Below are 26,083 nucleotides of genomic sequence, written 5' to 3'. Positions count from 1 at the left end.
TCTATGGTGAGTCCCCAGAAAGATAGCGCACTAGACGTGTGTGTGTGTGTGTGTGTGTGTGTGTGTGTGTGTGTGTGTGTGTGTGTGTGTGTGTGTGTGTGTGTGTGTGTGTGTGTGTGTGTGTGTGTGTGTGTGTGTGTGTGTGTGTGATTTATTAAATCCCTTGATCCCTCATTGTAAAGACAAAATGGCCCCCATGAGGAAAACCACTTATAAATCAAATTAAATTATGTTTTTTGAAAATGTAAAAATGCAGAAAGTTTTCAGTGATGGGTAGGTTTAAGGTTAGGGTTATAGGGGATAGAAAATAGAGTTTGTACAGTATAAAAAACATTAAAGTCCCCTTAAAACATGGAACGTGTGTGTGCTTGAAATGTTTTGTGCAAAAACAGTGTTTTATTGTAGTGTATGTGTGTGCACCGACAAAGCTGGAGCGAGATAAAGTGTTTGTGTGTCCTCCTTGAGCCAGCACAGCAGGTTATTTCTGCATGCACGGTGCATCCACTTATTCTATGAAGAACATCTATCATTTTATCCTGTGATTAATGGCTGTCCTGAGCCCGGCTGCTACTAACGCAAATGCACTGAGAGGGAAATGACGGAGAGAAATACCACCAGCTGCATAACACACACACACACACATTCACTCACACCGTTCTCTTTGAGACCACATTCTGGGAACTCACTTTTTAGACTTTTCGGGACAACAATAATTCATATCGAACCATGAGATTCTGCATATTTTAATCAGGTTTTCCAGACAGCGAAAACTCTGCCACGGAATAAAAAGGAGAGAGATGTAGTTTAAGCATTGTTATATATATATCCTTAGAGATCTTTAACAATTGGTCTCCGTCACGTTAAGCTAGTTTCTCAGGTTCCCTGTTACCTGCTCATAGCACCATCAGTGAGAAAAAGCATGCAGGCGGCCCTGCTGCTCTTGGCCCCTGAGAGCGGCACAAGAGGCCCACCCATCTCCAGTTTAATTAAATATTTCCCTCCCGAGTCGGCGAGGTGATGCCGTGAGCATTATAAATCAAGAAAAGGGCATCTGCTGATAGGCAAATGAAAACAGACTCGCTGAATAGGCAGTACGGGATGAGCGCAGCAGATTAAAATAAACAAAGAGAATGACGTAAATAGCTCTCCATCCTCACCCCTTCTCAAGTCAATGTCGCTTATTTGTTGTATACACATATGTGAGTTATGTTAATGAGATACTGGGAGTGCGTGTCTGCGTGTTTATGTATATAAGGGGGATGTAGGTCACGTTTCCCTGTTATACCCCCCACCTCTCTAAAACCTCGGCTGGGGTTGTTGTGATCTGGATTGCCCTCACCAGACATACACCAATGATACTTATTGGACGCTGACTGCTTGTTAGAATGCAGAGGTACATACACATGCAAATAAGCACACATTTGCATGCATACATACACACACTTAAACTATTTCTGGCATCATTTATCAAAATCCTTATATAGTACATATATAAACACACATGCTGCAATACGGCACCCCAGTTCACATTTTATTTCTTGTAGCTCACTTCAGTGTTATTAGAGTTAACTAAAATTAGAAAACTAGCACACCAAAAACAAAAAAAACATTTTTGTTACTTGAAATAAAAATACAAAAAAAAAAAAAAAAAAAAAAATCTATCTATATCTATATATATATATATATATATATATATATATATATATATATATATATATATATATATTTAATATATATAATTTTTTATTTTTTTATTTTATTTTTTAACTACTTTTATTTCAGCTTGCCAAGGCAACACATACGTATTTTATGAGGTGGCTAATTCATACGAATTTGTATGACCTCACTTGTACAAATAAATACGATTTTTGACCTTTGGGTTTAGACCTCAAACCCCGTCCCTAAACCTACCCGTTTAGACAAAAGTACAAGGTTTAGACAAAATGTACAAGGTCGTACAAGGAGTGAGGTCGTACAAATTTGTTCAAATTATTAGCTGAACTATCCCTTTAATTATTCTGATATCTTAAAATTTTAAAGGGGTACTTCAGCGCTGCATGAATCTGTATTTAAACGGGGTCATTAATGTAGTAGAAATGTAAAATTACTTTTGAATTTAGTGCCTTCTAGACTGAGAAAATACAGAAAATGTATCTTTGTCTCATGGGGATGAAAGACAACAATTCCCAGAATGCTTCGCTGCCCTGTGAGGCCATTCCCACGCCACCGCTACTGGATTACTGGATCCCTTTCTCACTACATTCATTTTCATAAAATCAGTTCAGTTGGAGAACAGACACTACAATTAAAAACTGAACGTGTCTGTTCAATAAAAGGATTGAGTCGCCTAGTGAGTGTCATGGCACAAATGCTGCAGGAGTCGGATTACATTCATCTTGATGAATGAGATAAATCCTTTGTCTCACGGGGATATGGGGGGGGGGGGGCACGATCATTTCAATATACTTGTATCATTCAATATACAATGATACAAAGCCATATGCTAATCGCTGAAGTTACCTTTAAGTTGGCCCCATATATTGAGAAAAATATTAGGTTTGTTCGACAGGTGGCACCACAAAGATCGGCTGCCGCCTGACAAAAGCAATGCTTTCTGGTTAGAAAATGTTTCCGACCGATCGGTGCTGCAGCCACCTCACGACCACAAGTGTCATCAAAGTACCGCGAGAGCAAAACGAGACCAGCTGCCTAGTTCAGGCGCTGCAGTTGCTCAAAATCGGCTGCGAAAGCCTTGATGATGACACGCTCTATACTCATTGGTCAGATTCTGTAATGACAAGGACAACATGTGTTGTGTGTTTTTTAAGTTCCTGTACTTAACCAATATTATATCTGATATTCAAACAAAACACACAAAACATTAACAAAAATGAAAGATTACACTATCTAGTAAATATATATTCTTTTCCTATAAGAGTTACAAATCAATCACTTATGGGGATCTAAGATGGAGTATGCTGGTTACATATTACAGAAATTTTCAAGACATAAGTTAATTTAGGATTTTTCACAATTTCGTACAGTAGCAAATCCTAATTTGATTTAGGATTCTCATCCTATCTTACAAAAAGTAGTTAGAAAATCGTAAATCGTTTGGTAATTAACTGTCAGGTCTGTTACCAAGCAACTGCTTCTGAGGTAAACCTAAAATCAAAATGGAGAAAAACAATGCTGTGCTTTTAATTTCAGTGCAGCAGAGATTGGAAATTTGATAAGTTCCGTTGAAAAGTTAAAGCCTTATAAAAAGCCTTTTGCAAAAAATAAAAAATAAAAAAGTAACTTGAAAAATGATCGGTAGGCCTAATGCTCCGTGACCAGCTCATTGGCCTCTGTAATATTGGTCGTATCATGGGAGTTTATCATCAAAGCGCAGCGCATCTTCTGGGTCCCCCAAAAGTCTCTCCACCATCAAACGTCGCTGCTCTTCATCTAGTATAATCAACAAATATAAAGCCAATCGTGAAACAGGCTTTTTGTACTGTGATTTGTTAGCCTAGAAATCTAGACGCACCCTAGCGGCAGCAAATTTAATCTCCCCGCAAGTATCGTCTAGCAACTCTCAATACCCTTCTGAGCTGTATTCCCCTAACTCTTGCCGGGCCAATTATATCGTGTATAGAGTCGGTGGGCGGGGCCATAATGACGACGGCCGAGTTGCGTTTGCGTGCTTCTAGTAAACACAGAAACTGGTGAACGGCGGTCTTTCGAATCAGCTCTGACCGCGACTCTGGAAGACTTGGAGTTAAGCTTTTCTCTGACTCTGAGAAAAGGACAAAGAACCGCACTGAAGTCATTCTTAAAAAGGGAAGATGTGTTCTGAGTTTTGCTGACTGGATACGGCGAATGTTTAATCAGTCAGCGAGCTCTGTTTCACCTTCGTTGCTCTGGTTGGTTGTAGCGCTATCCTATCGCGTGCAGAGTGAGTTTTGAAAGACAACCGTTTATCCCGCCCCTCGGATTGAGCCCTGTCTATGGAGAGTCCTAACTGAAATCGCCATGGTTACCAAACAGATAAGATTCTAAAGTTGTTTCTGTAATACGCCCTCAGCTTTTTTAAGTCGGCAATACTCAGTGGCTGCAACCAAAATCGCATACTACCCTAATTTATAGTAGGCGAAAAGCCAGCCCGATCTCATGCAAATGCGTATATATAGCACCTATTGTATTTATTGTGCGATTTATACGTGAAAATTAGTTTTTACATGCTTATGTTACACCGTTTTCAAATGCATATGATAACGCACTTTATAACTTCCTATATGTACGCACCTCACACCACTAAATCTACCCAATGGGGAGACGATGCGTATCATATGCACGTAAAAATAATTTTGCCGTATAAAACGCACAATAAATACAATACGCTATATATACGCATTTCATGAGAACGTGTTGGAAAAACAGTATGTGACATAGTATAGTGTCCGAATTCACAGTACTCATAAAACCAGCATAACCTACTTCTTCTGGCAAGATTCTGAAGTGTGCATTTGATGGTCCCTTTACTATCCCATGAGGCCATGGGAGAGGATTTGTGAATGGTAACGCAATGGAAGCTGGTATAGGTCACATGATGACTTGACAACATGGCAAATGTACTACGTCCAGATCACAAGCATTTCTATACACATTCCTATACAGAGCAAACTTTTTTAGCGGTCATGAAGTAATAACTTATTGAAAATAAGTACATACTCAAGAGTAAGCAGTTTCGGGACACAGCCAGTGAGGCAGCTCACTAGGTTTTGCATCATCTATCGGAATACATATAGTATGCTACAATGCTGAAGCCCAAGTTAACAATACATTAGCTTACATCCCTTGTCTAGCTCACTTCAACTCTCTTCCTCCCAATTTTCTTTCTCAACCACACACATATTCGCACACAAACATTCATCCCCCGCTCCTACTCCTCCAACACCCACAAGTTACACACAACCGAGAGCAAGGAAGATTTCTCGCTGGCACTAATAATGAGATCCTTTACTCGAAGGCTACCCCTCCAATTCAATATGGAAACCACAAACACATTATGCACAACTGTCGTGACGAGAATCTGGCTGCAGTGCCCACACTGCGGATGTCAAAAATAAGGCACATTTTCCATAACACTGAAACTACTTTGTGCAGCTTAGCATTACTACTTCAGGGTTTGTTTTAATACGTAGTTTTCTTCATCACGGTTCTTCCAAGGCAGTGTATTGATAATTCTCAAACTTTCTGGTTGGGGGTAATTCTAAATCCTTAACCCTAGGTGAACTTAAATCATCCCGAACTGCTTAACATTACAGACTCATCCTTACAGTCTTAAAGGGATAGTTCATCCTCTTTTATGTTCCTCAGAAAAAAGAAAGCTATTTATTGGCATTATGGTTCTATGAAGAACCTTTAACATACATGGAACCTTTCCATTGCGCAAAAGGTATAAAAATGGTTCTTTAAAGAATGTTTACTTAAAGGTTTTTTTTTACATGGCAATCACCCTTTTGGAACCTGAACCGTTTTGAAGCAACATGAATGTGAGAAAATGACAGAATTTAAGTCTTTACATTTTGAAAATCTCCCATTTGCTTACACTGATAGAATGTTCTAGCCTGACGTGGTCATACTCAATTCTAGTCAGAATATGAGTCTGAAACTGCTCCATTGAGCTGTGATTTTGAGGCGTGTTTCAACCGAACCAGGAAAGACGTCAATTGGATAGAGCTACAACCAATCAGAGCGACAAAGCGACGTTAACAGAGCTCAAATGCACGTGCAACTGTGTTGCCATTCCGCGTTTTTTTCCGCGGACATAAACGATCTTCGCCAGTGTTGTAAAAAAAAAAAAAAAATTAATGATACACAGAGTACTTACCCAACATGTTCATCATTTCTGAGAGAAATTGTGGAGGTGAATGCATATATAAACAACATATATATTTGAACAAATATAATCCAAGCCCCTTTGATGACGTGCATGATTCCGTTACTGTTTATCATCTGTCCGTCACCGTCTAAAGATGATTTCATTGGTCCGAACAGTTTCTGTTTGGGGATTACTCCTCTATGGAGCGAGGCCAGACCGAACTGCTCGACATAAACATTTTGTGGGCAGGGCTAAGTTCGGCTGGCATCCAGGCTAAGAATGTTCTGCATTACACGCGTGACGCGTCAATTATGTCATTATAATACATGCATAATTCATTGGTCTTTATTCTCATATGAGTTAAAATTTTATTTGTATAGCACTTTTCTCAATTCAAATTGTTTCAATGCAGCTTAGATTGCCAATTAGAGCTGCATAATATTTGCATGCTAACTTTTGATTGGTCTTGCAATAATGCATATATCTAACTGTTTGCAAATGCCTTTAGGTTCAATTCTTCACACTGCCAGAGACTTTTAATGCTGCACATCACCATTTGTTGTACAGCTAATCACCAGAAGGCCTAAAATCTAAATTTGTTACTGCTAAGATGTCAAACATTGAGCTATCTGGGTCCAATAATACACTTTTATTAAAATCCTCACAACCTTATTTACTTTGTTAGCAAACAGAGTAAAAAAAAGTGAACAAAACGCAATGTTTGCCTTGGTAATCTTTAATACAAAGGCGTTCCTTCTCAGATGATGTCAGTTTGACAGCTTGGGTTTGAATATCCTTAACCACTCCCCTCCAGCCGTTAGTCTGCTATAAGCAAGAGATGGAGAAGAGGAGTGCTGAGGTAAAGCCTTGCCCTCTATTCAATATTCCATTTCACTTGGAAAAACATCAGCACTGAAATAAAATCAGTTGTAACTTCTGGTTCACTGGGACTTTAACTGTCACACACAACTCATTACCTCAGATAGATTTTTCAACAAATACTATTGTCTCTGTACATGTACTTTAAAAAAAAATGCTGGGTCAAAAACAACCTAAGTTGTGTTGAACAAACCCAGCAATTGGGTTGTTTTAAGCAAAAATTTAACCCAACTGCTGGGTTAAAACATCCGATTCACTGGGTCAAAACAATCCAGTTTGCTAGGTTTGTCAATTTTAAACCCAACTTGAGTTGTTTTTAACCAAGCCTTTTTAGAGTGTGGTCAGATTTTAAAACTATTAACGATTAACATTAAAACTAGTTTAATCACTATCATTTTGGACATTTAGGGGGGAGTTTTCATTATAATAACTGGAGTGGAAACTGTAGCATTTACGTCACAGTCATTAGTTACTTTACACATCAGGGTGGAAGACAGTTAGACTGACCAAAATAATATTTACGTAAGCAACTCTCTGGAGTTTTAGTGTTTAGCTCAATGAACACTTGCAGGGTTCAGCAGCTGCTTACATTGGTGAAGTGTGTGTGCCTGCCCACCTCACTGCATGTATCTCAAGCAGGATCTTGTAGCAGGGATGTTTACGACTTTAAACTTTTTATATCGAGTAATTGTTCATTTTGATGAAGAACCAGTATGTCTGTGCTGGAGGGAGCTGGTGTGGATTGGGTGATGATTGATGACAGATGAGGTCTGCTTACTTATGAAGTATTATACTTTTAGTATGAAAATATTGTGAAGGTCTAAAACCTGGAGAAAGCTATCTGTTAGCATTTCCAGTCAATGGCAGTGCTCAGTGGTGCATGGCCATCTTTGCTCATGGGCATTTAATTCTGAGCCAATCACCTGAGCCATTATTGCCATGTGACTAAGTACTCTGGAGACATTGATTGGCAGATGACACCATACGAGCTCACACAGTACCAAGCCTTTCATTAGCAACTATCATAACCTGTGATGACAAAAACAGCAGAAATGTTAAAATATATACATGCATTTTCTTTCTTTCTTTCTTTCTTTCTTTCTTTCTTTCTTTCTTTCTTTCTTTCTTTCTTTCTTTCTTTCTTTCTTTCTTTCTGAATTTTAAATATGTATTTAAAGTTAACTAAAAAAAATATTATTTTAAATTTATATTTATATATTTGGGGGACGTTTATATAATTAATAATTATATATAATTAATACCTTTATTTAGTAAGGACACATTCAAATTATTTAAAAAAAAAATAGATTTAAGAAATTTATGTTGCACAAGATTTTTGTCAAATAAATGACATTTGAACAAAATATTAAAGGGGGGGGGTGAAATGCTGTTCCATGCATACTGACCTTTTTACACTGTTAAAGACTTGGATTCACATCCTAAACATAGACAAAGTTTCAAACACTAAGTTGGACGTTTGATGGAGTATTTCTGTGTCAAAAATACTCCTTCCGGTTTCTCACAAGTTTCAGAGAGTTTTTTTCGAGTATGGGTCCGCTTGACGTCGATAGAGCAGAATGTCCTTGTATGGGCCGTACGGGCTCTTCTCCGGGAAGGGTGCTCGCGCGCGCGCGTGACTGAGGCGAAAGAGCAAATGCACACCCATAAACACTGCTCTCAAGGTGCAGATCCACTTGTCCGTGCAACACGTCTGTTGCGCCGCACTCCACTTTATTCCTATGGGTGACATCAAACGACTTTAATTTGCCCGCACAGCATTCCGGGAAGGCAGCGCTGCATTTGAACCGATTTGAACGCAGAAATTACGAGAAGCGTCACATCACGCTTCGGTCGTGTCGCAATAGTGGATCTCCACAGTCTCTGCTGTCACAGGACTTCACCAAATCAACAAGAAGAGTGTTTTGGACGCAGCGGTCCCAGCGATAAAGGTTCACGGTCCTGCTTTGGAAGCAGGCGGTGAGTAAAACTGCTTCAAATGGTGCTGTTGGCTATCGTCGCGTAAGTAAACATCAGTAAACGACACGATCATGTATAACGTTAGTTAATTTATCAATGGAGCATGCGATGTATGGTGTGTGTTTAAATACAATTGTTTAGCTGACTAATTTGTCCGTTTGTTTATTGTAATACCACCCAAACATAAAGCTAGACTAGGGGACGTTCTCACAAAGTGTTCTTCTTCATTCAAACACGCTAACGTTACTCCAATGTTTTTTTATACACTATCTGACGTGCAAAACCGTTTTGCTTGCTACTGCTGAGGTTTAGTCGCATACAATAGTCCATAAACCAAATAATGTAATCATAAACCACGAGTAAACGCGCACAAATCTTGACAGGCCACTAAATACAGTACATACCACTGAGACGGACGTCCTGCTGCTGCTGTTTCTCCTGTTCAATTTATTTCATCCTCCTGATCTGATTCTATATCTGTATTAGTTGAATCTGATTGATAGCCATGGTTTTTTTTAGAGCAATGTTTTCTTTTCCATGCTTAAGGATGACAGCTTTCAGCTCATGCAGTAGTTGCGCATTCGTCATTCTTTAGCTCCGCCCACACGATACGCCTCCAGGCGCTCGTTTTTTTCCAGAAAGACTGGGTACAGCCTATCTTTCTTTCATAAATATAATAAAACTAAAGACTTTTCGGAGATATGAAGGATGTAATACTACTCTATAGGTACTCAAGATTGACCCCAAGGTACCCCCCCCCCCCCTTTAATCAACATTGATAATGATCAGAAATGTTTCTTGAGCACCAAATCAGCATATTAAACTGATTTCTGAAGGATCATGTGACACTGGAGTAATTCAGCTTTTCCATCACAGGAATAAATTATATTATATAAGATCATGACCAAAAATTGATGCACCTCTTGATGGAAATAACATCACAATATTTTTTCCATCAAGAGGTGCATACATTTTTGGCTAAGATCTTCTACTGACAATGCAAGAGTCAAGCACCGTGTAAAGTCTCCTCCAGCACATCCCAATGAATTTGAGTTCTGCCATTTTATGTGTGAAAATGATTCTCCATGCTCCCTCCCAACCATTCTCTCACAGTTTCAGCCTGATGAATCTTGACATTGTCATTCCTACATGGTGGTTTAAGAAATGAAAAGCTGCACACTCCATCCCTTCGAGTTAGAAGAACTGTTGCCAAACATATAACATCATAGAAACATAATAATTACTGAAATAATGATCCAGACTCTTAAGCAAATCCAAACAGCAACTTTTTTTTTGTTGGCCAGGCAGTGTATACAAGTATATTTTGTATGTTCCAGCATCTACCAGCAGGGGCTAACATTCCAATGCTAACTAGACAAACTTTAACCCATTTGAACATACAAGGAATGCTGGAGAGAAAGAATGTGATAGAATGGGGAACAGGGAGTACTTATCAGGCTGTTTTAAAACCTCTCATTCCCAGTGCTTTTACATGGTCTGACATACTGAAATCCTGAGCTTTTGAGGTTTGGTGCGTTTCCATGCAATGATGCCATTCACCACACTTGTTCACAGCGCAGCGTTTTTCCACAGGCACTCCTGCACGGTCTGCCTTTGCTTCTCATGGGCAATTAATCAGCAGAGACACTTTCTCAGTGGTCAACAATGAATGCCGCGTCAAAAATGCAATCGGACCCCTGGTTGCCATTTAACTGGGTGTGTCTGTTTATACATTTCATTACATTGCATGATTAGGAACAGAAGTCAATTTTACATGCCATTTCCAGCAGCACTGCCCATCCTCATATAGATGCTTATTTGAACTTGACCTTTTTTAAATATAAAACATTAAAGGATAGATGAAGATAACATTATGCTTGTCCTTTTTAAATGTTAATGTTTTGGGTCTGTTAGTACAGATTGTTGTGGTGCTGCTGCAGAGGTGGAGAATGCAGGTATTTGCTATTCTCAGAGTGTCTCGCCAAGTCGCTCTCTCCATCTCCCTCGCCCTCCATCTTTTGCGTTCTCTCTATCTCCACCTTACTCTCCATCTCTCTCTCATTATACCTTTTCCTTTCTCTTTCTTTCACCCTCCGTCTCTCTCCCTTGCCCCCTCTCTCTCTCTCTCTCTCTCTCTCTCTCTCTCTCTCTCTCTCTCTCTCTCTCTCATCGGGAGACGCCTGTGGAATATAGTCATCAGCATGAATTTTTTTTCCTCTCTCTGGAAGAGGCGAACCTTAACAAACATGTAGTCAGCTGTGCAGTGGCTCTGTCTTTCCAACAATAAAAAACAGCATGAAAACATCACCTCAGCTTTGGCATTCCACTCTTCAAAGTCTTAAAGGGACACTTAACAATCACTCACGACCATACATATATTCAAATGAAGCAAGTGATTCATTTTTAACAGGTAGAGATACATTATCCAACATGTCGCCTAGAAGATGCATTGGTATTTAAAGTAGATGCTGCCAGAGCTATTGCCATAAACATGACTCAGCCATGCCTCGTGAACCACAGGAGGAGGCCGGAGAGCGTGGAAGAACATTCCGGATAAACATCACTTGTGTAATGGAGACGATGTGGTTAGTGTCCTACACAAGCCTCCACCGGTGTCCTTGTTGACCTAGTATCATTATGCACCCTAAACATGCTGTAAATCAGAACCTGACAAATGCATTTCAAAATACAAGTCACTTTTTGAAAGTTCGAATAAGATTACACAATATCAGTCTATGCATATATGAAAAAGATTTTAAAATAATACAGAATTAGCTGGTCGGTAGATAGGAGGATATGCTTAATTTAGAATAGATGATTCATTTTTACTTTATTAATTATTTTAATTTATTTTTTCCTGATTACGCTAACAAAATCTGCAGTGTATCTTATACTCTCTCTCTCAGCCTGTGAAGCTGCTTTGAAATAGCCTAGAAATTTAGACGCACCCTAGCGGCAGCAAATCTAATTTTCCACGAGTGTCGTCTAGCAACTCTCAATTCACTTCTGAGCTGTAAACGCCAAACTCTTGTCAGGCCAATCACATCGTGTATAAAATCGGTAGGCGGGGCTTAATATAATGACGGCCGAGTTGCGCGTGCTTCTAGTAAACACAGAAACTGGCGAACGGCGGTCTTTCGGATCAGCTTTAACCCGACTCTGGAAAACTTGGAGTTAAGCTTTTCTCTGAGAAAAGAACAAAAGAACGGCACTGAAGTCATTCTTAAAAAGGGAAGATGTGTTCTGAGTTTTGCCGACCGGATACAGCGAAAGTTTAATCTGTCAACAAGCTCTGTTTCACCTTCGTTGCTCTGGTTGGTTGTGATATCCAATTGCTTGCACGGCGTGCAGAGGGAGTTTGAAAGACAACCGTTTATCCCGCCCCTCGGATTGAGCCCTGTCAATGGTGAGTTTCCAGACCAAACATCTTGATGTGGGTCTGGCTTGTCAGGCTAGCTTTGAAACAATCGTCATTGTAAAAGCGCTATATAAATACCGTTGATTGATTTATATCTAAAGTCCTAAAGGCCTTCATAGCTCTGCTCTCAATAAACGCTGTTAAAACTTAAAAAAGCATTTATTTGCCATCTGTGTTAAATCCGACAAAGTGGTTTAATAAAGGAGGTTTTGATTTTGTGAAATACGAAATGTACATTTTACTGTTGTAATGATTTTTATATTGGACAATAAATATACTTCCCTAATAGAATCCAAATTTGTATCATTTTTTACTGTACCAATGTTTTTTCATGAGGCATTAAACTTGCCAATATTTTGAATACTCCTATTCAATAATTGTTTACTCAACACATCATCCTAAATAAACCTGTCTCCGGCCTCCTCAAAAACCTGTCTCTTGCGTGATACCTCAAACTTTCGAAAATTCCGATCTAATATGATTTCTGACCTTTAAGATGGCAGAATAATAATCATACACTATTTGTTAATAGGCCAGAGGAGAACAGGAACCCCGACTGAGCCTGGTTTCTCCCAAGGTTTATTTTTCTCCATCATGGCCTGATGGAGTTTTGGTTTCTTGCCACTGTTGCCTTTGGCTTGCTCGGTTGGGGACACACAAATTTTGATTTAAATTTTCAACTAAATATCCAAATGAAATGAATTACTAAATTAAATGGATTAACTATATTACCGATCTGCCCACATCTTTGCTATATGATAAATTGAATTTGACAAAGTAATTTTTTAATGCTTTATTAAATCTTAAATGGTGGTTTAAAATAACAGAATCAACTCTGCCTAGCAATGTCTAATAATCTAAACAAAGCACAGGTGGGGAATGGTTGGTTATTATCACCTGAGTGTCGAAATATCCTGTGCATGTCTACTGTATATAGCATGTGTACGATAGCTTAGTGGCCAGCACGCTGATATCAGGCGACCTGAGTTTGAGTCCCAGCTTATGGACCGTTCCTGATCACATCCTGCTCTCTCCTTGCTTCCTGTCCACTCTATTATCATAATAAAAAAAATAATCTAAAAACAAAAACCAGTGCATTCGCTTGATGAGTGCATTTTTGCTGGATTCCCTATTGATGATACCGGATGTGTTAGATTCACAATGAAACGTAAGTAGTGGCAGAACTTTTCTTCCATATTGTGATGTACTTGCAAGTGTAACAATCCATCGGTTGTTGATTGGCTTTTGAGATGAGCGTGTTGCACTTGAAAATGAATGAGAGATTAGCTGTGTCATATTTCGAAGGCTGCGCCCTCCGGAGGTCACAGTTATCAGCCAGGATACGTCCATGAGGTCTCTCTCATTTCAGAAAATTAACCATTATAAAAACGTTTCTGCAATGAGACAGCAAGTGTACATGCAAGTAAAGCTGATAGGGGAGGAAAGGGGTTTAAAATAATAGTTCCAAAAACGAAAATTATAATTATCCCATAATTTACTCACCCTCAAGACAAAGGTGTATATGAGTTTCTTATTTCAGTCAAACACGTTATAATAAATAATATCCTGGCTCTTTCCAGCTTTGTAATAGTATTGAATAGTGTTTTGAAGCTCCAAAAAAGCACATTAATCCACCATGAATGTAATCCATACTCCATACTCCAGTGGGTTAATACAGGTCCTTCTCAAAAAATTAGCATATGTGATTAAAGTTCATTATTTTCCATAATGTAATGATAAAAATTAAACTTTCATATATTTTTCACACCAACTGAAATATTTCAGGTCTTTTATTGTTTTAATACTGATGATTTTGGCATACAGCTCATAAAATCAAAAAAAAAAAAAACATAGCATATTTCAAACGACCAATAAAAAAAAATGTTTTAATACAAAAAAAGTCAACCTTCAAATAATTATGTTCAGTTATGCACTCAATACTTGGTCAGGAATCCTTTTGCAGAAATGAGAAATTATTAGGCGTGGCATGGAGTCAATCAGCCTGTGGCACTGCTGAGGTGTTATGGAGGCCCAGGATGCTTCGATAGCGGCCTTAAGCTCATCCAGAGTATTGGGTTTTTCGTCTCTCAACTTTCTCTTCACAATATCCCACAGATTCTCTATGGGGTTCAGGTCAGGAAAGTTAACAGGCCAATTGAGCACAGTAATACCATGGTCAGTAAAACATTTACCAGTGGTTTTGGCACTGTGAGCAGGTGCCAGGTCGTGCTGAAAAACCAAATCTTCATCTCCATAAAACTTTTCAGCAGATGGAAGCATGAAGTGCTCCAAAATCTCCTGATAGCTAGCTGCATTGACCCTGCCCTTGATAAAACACAGTGGACCAACACCAGCAGCTGACATGGCACCCCAGACCATCACTGACTGTGGGTACTTGACACTGGACTTCAGGCATTTTGGCATTTCCTTCTCCCCAGTCTTCCTCCAGACTCTGGCACCTTGACTTCCGAATGACAAGAAAAATTTGAGCAACAGTCCAGTGCTGCTTCTCTGTAGCCCAGGTCAGGCGCTTCTGGCGCTGTTTCTGGTTCAAAAGTGGCTTGACCTGGGGAATGCGGCACCTGTAGCCCATTTCCTGCACACGCCTGTGCACGGTGCCTCTGGATGTTTCTACTCCAGACTCAGTCCACTGCTTCCGCAGGTCCCCCAAAGTCTGGAATCGGTCCTTCTCCACAATCTTCCTCAGGGTCCGGTCACCGCTTCTCGTTGTGCAGTGTTTTTTGCCACGCTTTTTCCTTCCCACAGACTTCCCACTGAGGTGCCTTGATACAGCACTCTGGGAACAGCCTATTCATTCAGAAAATTTTTTTCTGTGTCTTACCCTCTTCGTTTGAGGGTGTCATTGATGGCCTTCTGGACAGGGTCGGGTCGGCAGTCTTACCCATGATTGCGGTTTTGAGTAATGAACCAGGCTGGGAGTTTTTAAAAGCCTCAGGAATATTTTGCAGGTGTTTAGAGTTAATTAGTTGATTCAGATGATTAGGTTAATAGTTCGTTTAGAGAACCTTTTCATGATATGCTAATTTTTTGAGATTTTGGAAGAGGAATTTTGGGTTTTCATGAGCTGTAAGTCAAAATCATCAGTATTAAAACAATAAAAGACCTGAAATATTTCAGTTGGTGTGCAATGAATCTAAAATATATGAAAGTTTAATTTTTATCAGTACATTATGGAAAATAATGAACTTGTATCATATATGCTAATTTTTTGAGAAGCACCTGTAAATGCCTTGTGAAGTGGAGCGATATTTTTTTGTAAAAACAATATCCATATTTTTAAATTATGGGATGATTTTCCTTTTGAGTGAAATAACCATTTAATTGGACTAAATGATGGCAGATGTCCAGCTTAGGTCATCAACAAGTAGAAGTTTTTCACAGTAAGATCACATCTGTGAGGGAGGATGTTTCAGTTCTCCTTTTTAATCCGCTTAGAAAAGCGCCATGTTTTATTTTTTTGTCACCATAATTGATCGTTCAACTATTCGTGTAACTGTATTTAAATAGGGAAAACATGGAGGTGTTTGGTCACTTCTAACTTGATCTCTGTTTGGTACCATAGTGAATGAACTGGACTTAGTGGGCTAAGCTAAATGCTATCAGAATGTCACCGCGCATCAGAGCGATTGAGACGCACTAAGACGAGAGAGGTATGTATCAACTTGTCTTAGTTAAGGGAATACCATAGTTTAATATTAAAAAGCGGTGAAGTATGCCTTTAAGTGCCTTCCTGGTAACTACCTTTCTGGTAACCGTTGTTATTTCAAATCACCAAAACAAACACGCCCCTAACCCCAAAAGGGTCTCTCCCCCAATTTTGATAGCTCCGCCCCACACATACGTAACCCAGGCAACGACTATGGCAGAATCTGTGTGTTACTAATCCAGGTCCAATATTCAATGAAAAAGTCCTCCCTTCCATCAGAAAAACACAAACTGTTTACATGAACAACTCGATAGTACACGTGCAAGACAGTCCAGCTAACGACATATTACAATTATAACCGGATTAGGGTTATATAGATCATGAAAAGAGGATACAAACATATATTAGGAGTAAGTTATAGTATCTAACTTGTCGGACACATTTTGTGAGCTGACGCTGGAAATAGACAGTGAGGAGATTTAGATGCTCCATACGGTGTGGAAATTAACGGGTCTTTATCATCGCTGAAGTGAGCGACAATACAGTCGCAAATGGACAAACATGCGAACATGAAACACGAGCATACATATTCAAGCAAAAGCCAGCATATTAGTTTGCGGCTAATGTCCGTCCTGTGTCGTGTGTTTTGAATAATGACATGTACTGAGTGCCATCAATAGACACGCCCCTTACCTGCTGATTGGCTACAAGTTGTTATTGGACTCGGCCAGAGTACGTTTTGTAAAACGGTTTTAAAATAACACTTACCTTTAAACAAGTCAAAAAAGAAAAGAAACATGGATGATGCATGGATGAATCATTCACAATAAGAATGCAGACTTTAAAAGGCTTGCCGCCCTTTTTATTTAAAGGGCCAATAGTCTTAAGTCACAGTGATAAACCATGATTTGCTTTCTGCAGATGGTAGTATTGGGAGAGGGACATTTTTATTTAAAAAATTCCAGAAATCTTCATAGTCCAAGATGAATAATACATATTTAGGTTAATGTTCCTAAAAAATAAAAAAACATTTTTAAAGTGATTTTCTGCTTAACATATTTTGAATATTTTATTTTAAATAAAAATAAAAGATAAAAAACTCTAAACTGGATATTTTTTTAGTTAAGTTGCAACCATAGACTGTAATAAAATTAGTGCTGGGCAACGGTTAAAATGTTTAATCGCGATTAATCGCATAATTTTCTGTGATTACTCGCGACAAATAAGTTTGATTAAACAAATAAGGTGCTTTTTACAGCAGTTAAAAGTTAGTAACAGTTACAATATTTCTTCTAATCAAATTAAATTAAATTGGTGATATACATATATTGATTCTGAAGCAATATTCTCATCAGTGTTCTGTCAGCTTTTACATAGGACTAAATCTGCATATTTGTGATATTCACCCCAGGGTGTTATTTAATTTTATAAAGGGCATTTTTTTTTAAATCTTATTAAATGTATGCATCATCTTTCATGTTAAATTCTTACATTTGATTAATAAATTCAGTTATAATAGTAAAGACACATAGGCTGTTACCAATCAAATTAAATAATTTAAACTGCAAAAAGTACAGCTGCAATAAATAATGTTATAAGATTGATGTTCTAAATAAAACATGCAATCATACTTTTAAACATAACCACCAATAGGGGGCAGCAAGTGATCATCTTCATAAGTGAGTCATTAAGTCGTTCATTCAAATGATTTATTCAAAACACTGAATCATTCAGTAATAAAACACCGTGCTGAGTGTTGCTTTCTTTTGGAACTATTTTCGTCTGTGAAATGATGGGTGAAATTGAACAAAAAAGGTTGTTTGGATCTAAAAATTTAAGTAACTTAATATTAATAAGGCTACATGTTTATTGAACTAGGCTACACCATTCATGCTACACAATTCACGATTGCAAATTCGACTTGTTATTAACAATATAATAAATCATAAATATCAACAACTACAAAAAACTCAGTTTTACCCCAGTATGTTTCCTCTGTGAATATATTGCTGCTCACTTGTTTTGATATCTCCACGAATGTCTCTCACAAAGAGACAGGCAGCGACTCAACGCGACTTTGTTACCAGAGGCAGAGATAGCCTACACTCCATTATCAATCGCTGTTTCCATTGAATATAATAATAATAACAACAAAAAATATATGAATCATTCTCTCATTTCTGCTTATTTTAACATTTTTATTTGTCCCATTTGTACCAGACAAAGAATGTCAAGCCCTTGGCTTACAGACAGCACTGTATTCTCCAGTGACCAATCGTTTGTCTAAATGTGTATTCAGAGGCAGTGAGCAACAGGCTTTCAATATAATAATAAATAACTAAGTTAATGCGCGATAAAAATAATTGTCGGCGTTAATTAATTAATGCGTTAACGTGATAATAACGCGTTAACTTGCCCAGCCCTAAATAAAATAAATAAAAAATGTAAATAAACTGTATGTAGTGTCCATGACATCACCCGTAGGTTCACAATGTGTCACTGCCCGTCACTCCCTGATAACTGAAAATGGGAAAAGAGGCGGGACGTGGGTGGAGCTGAGGTGCCTGATTTATGAAACCACGCCCACGCCCACTATAGTGGCAATCCACCTGTCACTCAAGTGGCCAAGCCTTTAATTATGCAGATCTTTAAGGCTTAATATAATTTAAACGGATGAGTTATAAAAAAATTCACTCCCATCACAGTTTTGAAGGGCAACATTAGCTGTATAGACGAAAATCTTTTTTTGTACCAGGCTGTAAATGTTTTTTCTACTGTAAAGTTGGGCATTTTAACCATAGACAGTAAAAGAAATGGACCGAGCGTTCCCATTGACGTCAACGGCGAAAGAATGAAGTCAACCTAGGAACACTCACTTCCTGATGGCTGAGCGAACTGCGCAGGCTCAGACTGAGCTTGACGACGTAGATGTGACGTGAGCCTCCTGTCTGACAGCTGTGAGTCTTCTAGTAGATGTGGAAAGCGAAAGCTGAATCACGTTGTTTAAATATTTTCTCCCGTTGCTTTTGGCTCACTATGGGCTTCTCCCCATTCTTCCCCCTTGACTTTATCAGACTAGTCTCCAGGACATGTCTCCACGCCCCCCCGACTGTCTCATAGACAGTAAAAGATTGCCTGCGAGCGTCTCCTCAGGTCTATACGGTAATTTCTCAACATTCTCAACGTTGGTTATGAGGCAATCGTTAGCCTATTTTTACAAAAACAGCTTCTGCGGGGCGATAGTGTAAGATACAAGGTAATGGAGCCTTTTATACATTGTCGTGTTTCTTTAGAAATAAACAATGGACAAATGGAGTCTTTAAACGTCTCAGATGTAAAGTTATTCACTGTCAAAGTGACTCAAAAATGAATGGGAGTCAATGGGATGCTAACAGCAGGTGATGGCTTGGTTAGCAATGGCAGCCCCTAGGGGTGGAACGCTTTCCGAGCGCTAGATTACCCCCTTGATTTTAACATGGGGGAGATACAGATTTGACCCCCTTTTGGAGCCTGGAGCCTCTAGCAACCAGTCGATGAATTGCAGTTTAAGTCACTTCCATCTTGTCTTCAAAACACTGTGAGAGGTTGCCGCTTAATCGCAACGAATTTCAGAGAAACAAAAAAACATAAAACAAAAATAAAGGAAAATATATATTTGCTTGTTCGAGTTCAGGCACTGGTTATGACAGTAAAAGATGCTGGCTCACTACACATTGGGACACTGATGACTATTTCCGTCGACGTGACAATTGTAGGCTACAACATCATGTATTTATGAACAACAACAGAGCTTTTTTACATATAAGTGCAACATTTCAGCTGTTAACAAATTATAAATGTTATCTAGAATAGATTGTGCTCCTTACCTGTCTAATTATGCTGAAATATAATAAAATAATGGTTTCTGTTTTTAAAATTTCATATCGCGTCATTATGTGTAGTGATGCTTGGATGTTCACGTGATTTGAGTTTCGTGCTTCGGAACTTCCGTTGAGGGAGCATAGTGAGCATCGATGCTCCCTGGGTTTTGCAGTTCATTGTGGGACTTTTAAGGGAGCGAACATTTCAGTGCACCTGAAGGATTTGCGATTGAGACAGCCCTTAAAGGGTTAGTTCAACCAAAAATGAAAATTATTTAATTAATTACTCACCCTCATGTCGTTGGACACCCGTAAGACCTTCGTACATCTTCAGAACACAAATGAAGATATTTTTGTTGAAAGCTGATGGCTGAGAAAGACTTCAGAAAGGCCTCCATTGGCATTCAGTACATTCCCACTCACAAGACCCATAAAGGCACTGAAGACGTCGATACAAAGTACATCTCACTACAGTGGCTGTACAATAATTTTACGAAGCGACAAGAATAGTTTTTGTGTGCAAAAAAAATCTAAATAATGACTTTATCCGCCAAGTTATTGTCTTCCGTGTAGGTCTCGGACGTGAACTCAGAGGCGTTCTTCCTTGCTTCTGTGTCATGTATCTGAACGGCGGATGTGCGTCATATTCTCCCGCATGCGTTGAGTTCACGTCAATAACTTGGTGGATAAAATCATTATTTTGATTTTTGTGCGCACAATAACAATTTTTGTCACATTGTAAAATTATTGTACATCCACTGTTGTGAGATGGACTTTGTATCGATGTTTTTAGTGCCTTTATGGGTCTTGAGAGTGGGACTGAATGCCAATGGAGGCCTTTCTGAAGCCTTTCTCAGCCATCAGCTTTAAACAAAAATATCTTTATTTGTGTTCTGAAGATGAATGAAGGTCTTACAGGTGTCCAACGACACGACAAGGGTAATTTAATTAATTAAATAATTTTCATTTTTAGGTGAAGTAATCCTTTAAGATGGCCGCCTCCCTGATCAGTGACCTGACTACTGAACTAGATGATTGAGACGCATCCAGTCACGTTGATTGAAAGCCCAACATGAGATTGGACTCAGAACCCTTGGTCTGGCCTCTTCTTTTGTCAAATAAATACATTTATTGTATTACATATTTCTAATTCTATTGGGAATCCAAATATTAATATATACTAATACTGTTCTGCATATTACATATTTTAGTTTTCAGTTAAGTTTGCCACTTGATTTACACAGGTCTGGAGAATACAACAATCCGACGAAGACAGCGTGCCTTCCCCTTTAAGGAGCCCCTCCTTTTCTCCACAGCAGGGGGAGGGGGAGAATAATCCTGGAACAGCGATTGAAGAAAAAAAAAATCCACCAGTAGACTGTTTCAAGTTCCCCCAGTAGAAACTGTGCCTGATTTGTGGCCAATGTTGGAGATGTACGAAAAGGGAGGAAAACACTAAGCGGGTAGCTATGGAGATAGACCGTTTTCCTGGCCACTTCCTTTGACAGGTGTTGAGTAGGTTAAAAGTCTTCAAACAGAGTCCACCATGTACGCCAAAGGGAAAGGAGCTGTCGTTCCATCCGATAGTCAAGCCAGAGAGAAGTAAGTGAATTTGTGCGTTGTCACATACAGAGTTAAAAACCTGCACGTTCTCTGATGCCTGCACTGTATTGCACGAGACGGCTTCCAGCGACACTTTACAAAGTAGTTTATTTTGCAGATTCTGTGCAGTGTGATGTACAGTGCTCGTTTAGCTGTTGTGATATGTTTTTGTGTATACGCGCTGCTTGTGTTTGCTTTAAAGTAACTTTGTAGTGCATTCGGGTAGTAGCTTATGTGTTACATGAAGCGTGCAGATGCAGAGTTTGTGGAAGGGTTTAAATGTATGCATGATGCTCGGATGCTTCTTGTGCACGAGACGTACACAAACGAGCACGAGCAGCTGTACAAACTAGTATAATACATTAGTTTAATTTGATGAGCATGTTTGTGACAAGTTTTTTAAATTAGTTTTAAACACAGAGTTACTCATTACTGTTATTAATTGATGGTCATAGTTCAACTTTAAGTTGTCATGAAATATAATTTATTAAATTGATTGTGTGCTAGCTAAATATACAAGTTAGGGCCTATATTTTGTGCAAAGACATTCCAAGTTTTGATGCTTTGTGTGCATATAGCATATTATGTGTGCATTGTAGTTTAACGTGGTCCCTACAATCATTGAACACGGATATATTAGGAGAATTTTAAAGTTTTATTTTCACACATCGTCCTGGAGATTTCTATAGGGATGTTTATAGTTTTTCTGCCAAGTTTAATCAGCTAGATATTGGTCTTTTGTGGAGTAAAACGGTCTTTTTGGAGATATTTGTGACACTGATAAGACACTGATAAGTGGAATTGTCTACATTATGCATTCAAAAGCACCATCTCCATGAAATGACTTTTAAAAATCCTCATCTGGTAATTATGAATGGCTGGAAAGGTCACGGAAAAGTCATGGAAATTCATGGGTCAAAAACTGCGTGAACCTCATTTAAAATCAAACAGACTGGTATCTTGGCTATATCTAATTTCAGAAATGGCCGAACAATCATGTGGCAGTCAAACCTTTACTGCTTTGTAAGATTGTCCAAAAAGTTGCTTTTAGTTTAGCATGTATTATTATTCAGTATGTGTCCATATGGCTAGTTTATGACAGTATTGTTCTCATACTCCCTGTAATTTTTGACTTGTTGCTTGGGTCTGCACCTGTGTTCAGTTTGAGTTGTTCTGTTGAAACCCCTAATTCAATTGCGTTAATAATGACCGCTCAAAATTATGAGGTTGGATGTTTAAGTGGATGTTAAATGCCTTTTGCATGTCCAGAAATGGCTTGAATGGATGATCCACCTTAGCACACTTAATTCCTGCTGAACTCACATTTACTGTGCAGTTTGTATTTTCAGTGGGGGAGAGTTTCTATACTCAGTATAAAGTTTAAATTACAACTTGTGGCAGACCTATAACACACTATAAAATGGATCCATCGAAAGTGCACCGTCTCTTGGCCAAAAGCGCAGATGGATTCTCAGTTTGGCAGCGTTGATGCAAGGATGCGGTGCTTTGGTTTTTGTGAGAACTTTTTAGGAACTTGTCATTTTCACCCTTTTCTCTTGTCTAGCGTGTGTCTGTGCTGGGTGAATAATTGATAGGAGGGTTGAAAACATGATTTTCTAACAGTGCCTTTGTAGGATGGTTATGTGTGATTCATTCATGTTTAAAGACGGTTTTATCAGAGAGCCTCAGGCGAGATGTCAGGTGTGCTCAAGGCATACATTTGGCAGATTTCTTTGATCTGAGGACTCCGCGTGGGCTCTGTTGTGATGAGAGTAGAACGTGGGGACCCGTTTATCTCTGGCAATACATTTAGAGATTTTCCTTTGGAGCTGTCATAAACTGATTTGTCCTCACCTTGGTTCATGTCTAATGTAAAATGTCATGTCCCTGACCAAACCCTGTTATCGGAATGTAACTTTTACATTAACTTATTTATTTATCCTTATGTCATTCCAAACTGTAATGCTGGTAAATTTGATGTTAAATTTGCAATGAGACATTTGGAATAATTTCCAATACCCATTTTCCATACAGTTGCATAATGACTGACTAGTCTGTCAAGCTCCAAAACTTTGTAAATGCTCCATGCCACTAGTTTATGGTAGTTTAGATTAGTTAAAAGTTAGTTTTAGATTTTTTTTATTTAGTATGTAAGTCTTTTCTGTTTTTAGTTTATCTATTAGATTTAGTATTATAGGGCTTAAAGGGTTAGTTCACCCAAAAATGAAAATTCTCTCATTATTTACTTACCCTAATGTCATTCGATACCCGTAAGACCTCCGTTCATCTTTTGAACGCAAATTAAGATATTTGTGTTGAAGTCTGATGGCTCAGAAAGGCCTTCATTGACACCAATGTCATTTTCTCTCTCAAGACCCATAAAAGGCACTAAAGACGTCGTTACAAAGCCCGTCTCACTACAGTGGCTCTACAATAATTTTATGAATCAACGAGAATTTGCTTTTATATAGTGGTAGGGCGATTTCAAAACAAAGCTTCAAATGGTTATGAATCAGCGTATTGATTCATGATTCGGATCGCGTGTCAAACTGCTGAAATCACGTGACATTGGCGATCCGAATCATTAATAAATCTGCTGATTCATTTTATAATTTTTTTGCGCACAAACTTTTCTTGTCGCTTCTTAAAATTATTGTAGAGCCACTGTAGTGAGATGGTCTTTGTACAGCGTATTCAGAGAGGAAATGACATTTCTGAGCTATCGGATTTCAACAAAAATATCTTCATTTGTGTTCCGAAGATGAACGGAAGTCTTACGGGTGTCAAACGACATTAGGGTAAGTAATTAATGAGAGCATTTTCATTTTTGGGTGAACTTACCCTTTAAATGTAATCCAGTGTTACTGCTATACTTTGTTTTCAAACAGTCTTTCACAAAAACTATATTTTCTCAGCTTTTTGTTGAAAATGTTGCTTTTTTTTTTTATTTAAATGTACCCATATTCAAGTGTTGATAAAAAAGGAATACAAGAAATAAAACTTTTGTTGTTTAAAGGTGCCATGTGTAAATTTGAGGTAAAAATATCCAAATAATGACCTACACGCATCAAAAGAATGAGAAGAAATAAGGGCGATGATATCATTAAAAAAATGTGAAGTTATAGTGCTGCAGAGATATCAACCTTAATTAGCAGTAGCATTACTAGCCCCGGCCCGACAGGTATCGTAATCTCGGCCATGGGAGGCGGTATGCGGGCAACACAACCACCAGCCAACCTGGCGTACATGAACCTGATGTTAATCGTGTGGAAATTACAGCCCACTACTTAATTTCAGTTCAGGGAAGAGAGTGGACGGATGGCCGAAGCCCTTGGCCCCTTAAATGTATCTATGATAAAAATAGCTGTTTTTACCTGACCGGAAAAAGCGGAAGTGCGGGCACCCGGCTACTGTCTTCCGTCCCGTCATATTAAAAGTCCTGGTACTCGCGAGCCGTTTAAAATAGGTGACCTACAGTGGACGGAAAGTTGCATAGTGCACCTTTAAAAGAAGAGGGTCAGCTCTTTCTTTTTATATATTGCATGCTCATATATTCATTAAACAAAATATTCTATGGGCTATTCAATTTTGGTGAAAAGGGTCAAAAACCCTGGTAGTGGCTGGCAACTTTTTTTATATGGCAACCACTATTTTTATATGGTTTATATACACGTTGCTGCTGATTGGACTGACATATTTGACACACCCACCAAACGAGAGAACTCATCTCAAACCCATTGCACACCGGAAACAGTAGCAAAGCGTTGCGCACTGGTTTGAGCATTGAACTTGTCCCTGGTGTTCGGCCAATCAGCTTACACTTACATCACTGGTAGTTCCCATAGAGTGGTGCAGGAAAGACATCCCTTTGTAGGCCAAAACGCGAAAGCGAGTTAGCATTTTAGGACTTCTGGTTCCATCGTCCCAAGGTCAGTGGGTTTTTTGAATGGGGTTTTGGTTGAATGGTAAAAATAAGGTCTATGGTGAACACAAGCTCAAGACAAAATACCCCACTCGTGATTTTTTTGAAGCTGTTACGTCTCTTGAAAAAGGTGGTTGCTAACAAGTAGCTAAATTGGACTGTCGGAGAGATTAAAACATCACGTCGAGCAGTTAAAGTCTTTTTTTTTTTACAGCCTCATGATGTTCATAATTGTGCTTTTATAAACTATTCTGACTCAAACGTTCTAAGAAAATGTTTTGAGATGACAAAGAGTTGTCGGAAGCTTAATTCTGGTGATGTTGTGGTGACCGTGGTGTAGTTTGTTTATAGCCTACCTGTAGTTTTTTTCTTTTGGTTACTGCATTTATGCTTCAAAATTCATAAAAGTTGTGTTTATCTGTGATTTAATTATCTTGATGGACAAAACATGCAAGTATCATAAACTTTTGTTGATCACAGAGCTTATTTGTTAGCAATAATCCAAAAGTCTATGAAAAAATCAAATGGGTTTTTTCTTGAGGGAACCATTGCGATGCTAACCACCAGTCGGCCTACAAAGTGGCAGACCTGTACCACTCTATTGTGCTGGGTTAGACCCCTGCCTATTTGATTTGAGGCAACTTCATTTTTTGGATAACTATTCTTAAATGGGCCTTTTTCCTTCCTTTAGAAGAAGGGGTAAAAGGACTATGAAAGTAGTATTTCGCACCTGGCATTATATTGTAGGCCAAGCAGTCTGACCTGTGTTTAATGTTCCCAGCGCGCTCAAGACTCCACACAGCGCTACAGGGAGTCATGGTGAGGCTATTTTGCAGAAAGACCTTATGTTCCAGCAGTACCGTAACATCAGCTCTTTTTACCTCACTCA

General features: G+C 38.7%; 1 protein-coding gene across 3 annotated transcripts in view; it reads left to right on the top strand.

Moving 5' to 3' along the window:
* The first annotated feature begins 21,064 nt into the window (after window positions 1-21,064).
* zgc:110158 (uncharacterized protein LOC553590 homolog) overlaps window positions 21,065-26,083 on the top strand; it is an 86,901-nt gene continuing 81,882 nt past the window's right edge. For all 3 annotated transcript variants that reach the window (XM_067452481.1, XM_067452480.1, XM_067452479.1), the window contains exon 1: window positions 21,065-21,272. In XM_067452481.1, the coding sequence (XP_067308582.1) occupies window positions 21,217-21,272 (56 nt within the window). In that variant the 5' untranslated portion in view covers window positions 21,065-21,216. The remainder of the gene's footprint in view (window positions 21,273-26,083) is intronic.

The sequence above is a fragment of the Pseudorasbora parva genome, chromosome 9 (assembly GCF_024679245.1).
Source record: "Pseudorasbora parva isolate DD20220531a chromosome 9, ASM2467924v1, whole genome shotgun sequence".
NCBI lineage: Eukaryota > Metazoa > Chordata > Actinopteri > Cypriniformes > Gobionidae > Pseudorasbora > Pseudorasbora parva.
This window is presented reverse-complemented; position numbering and strand designations above follow the sequence as displayed.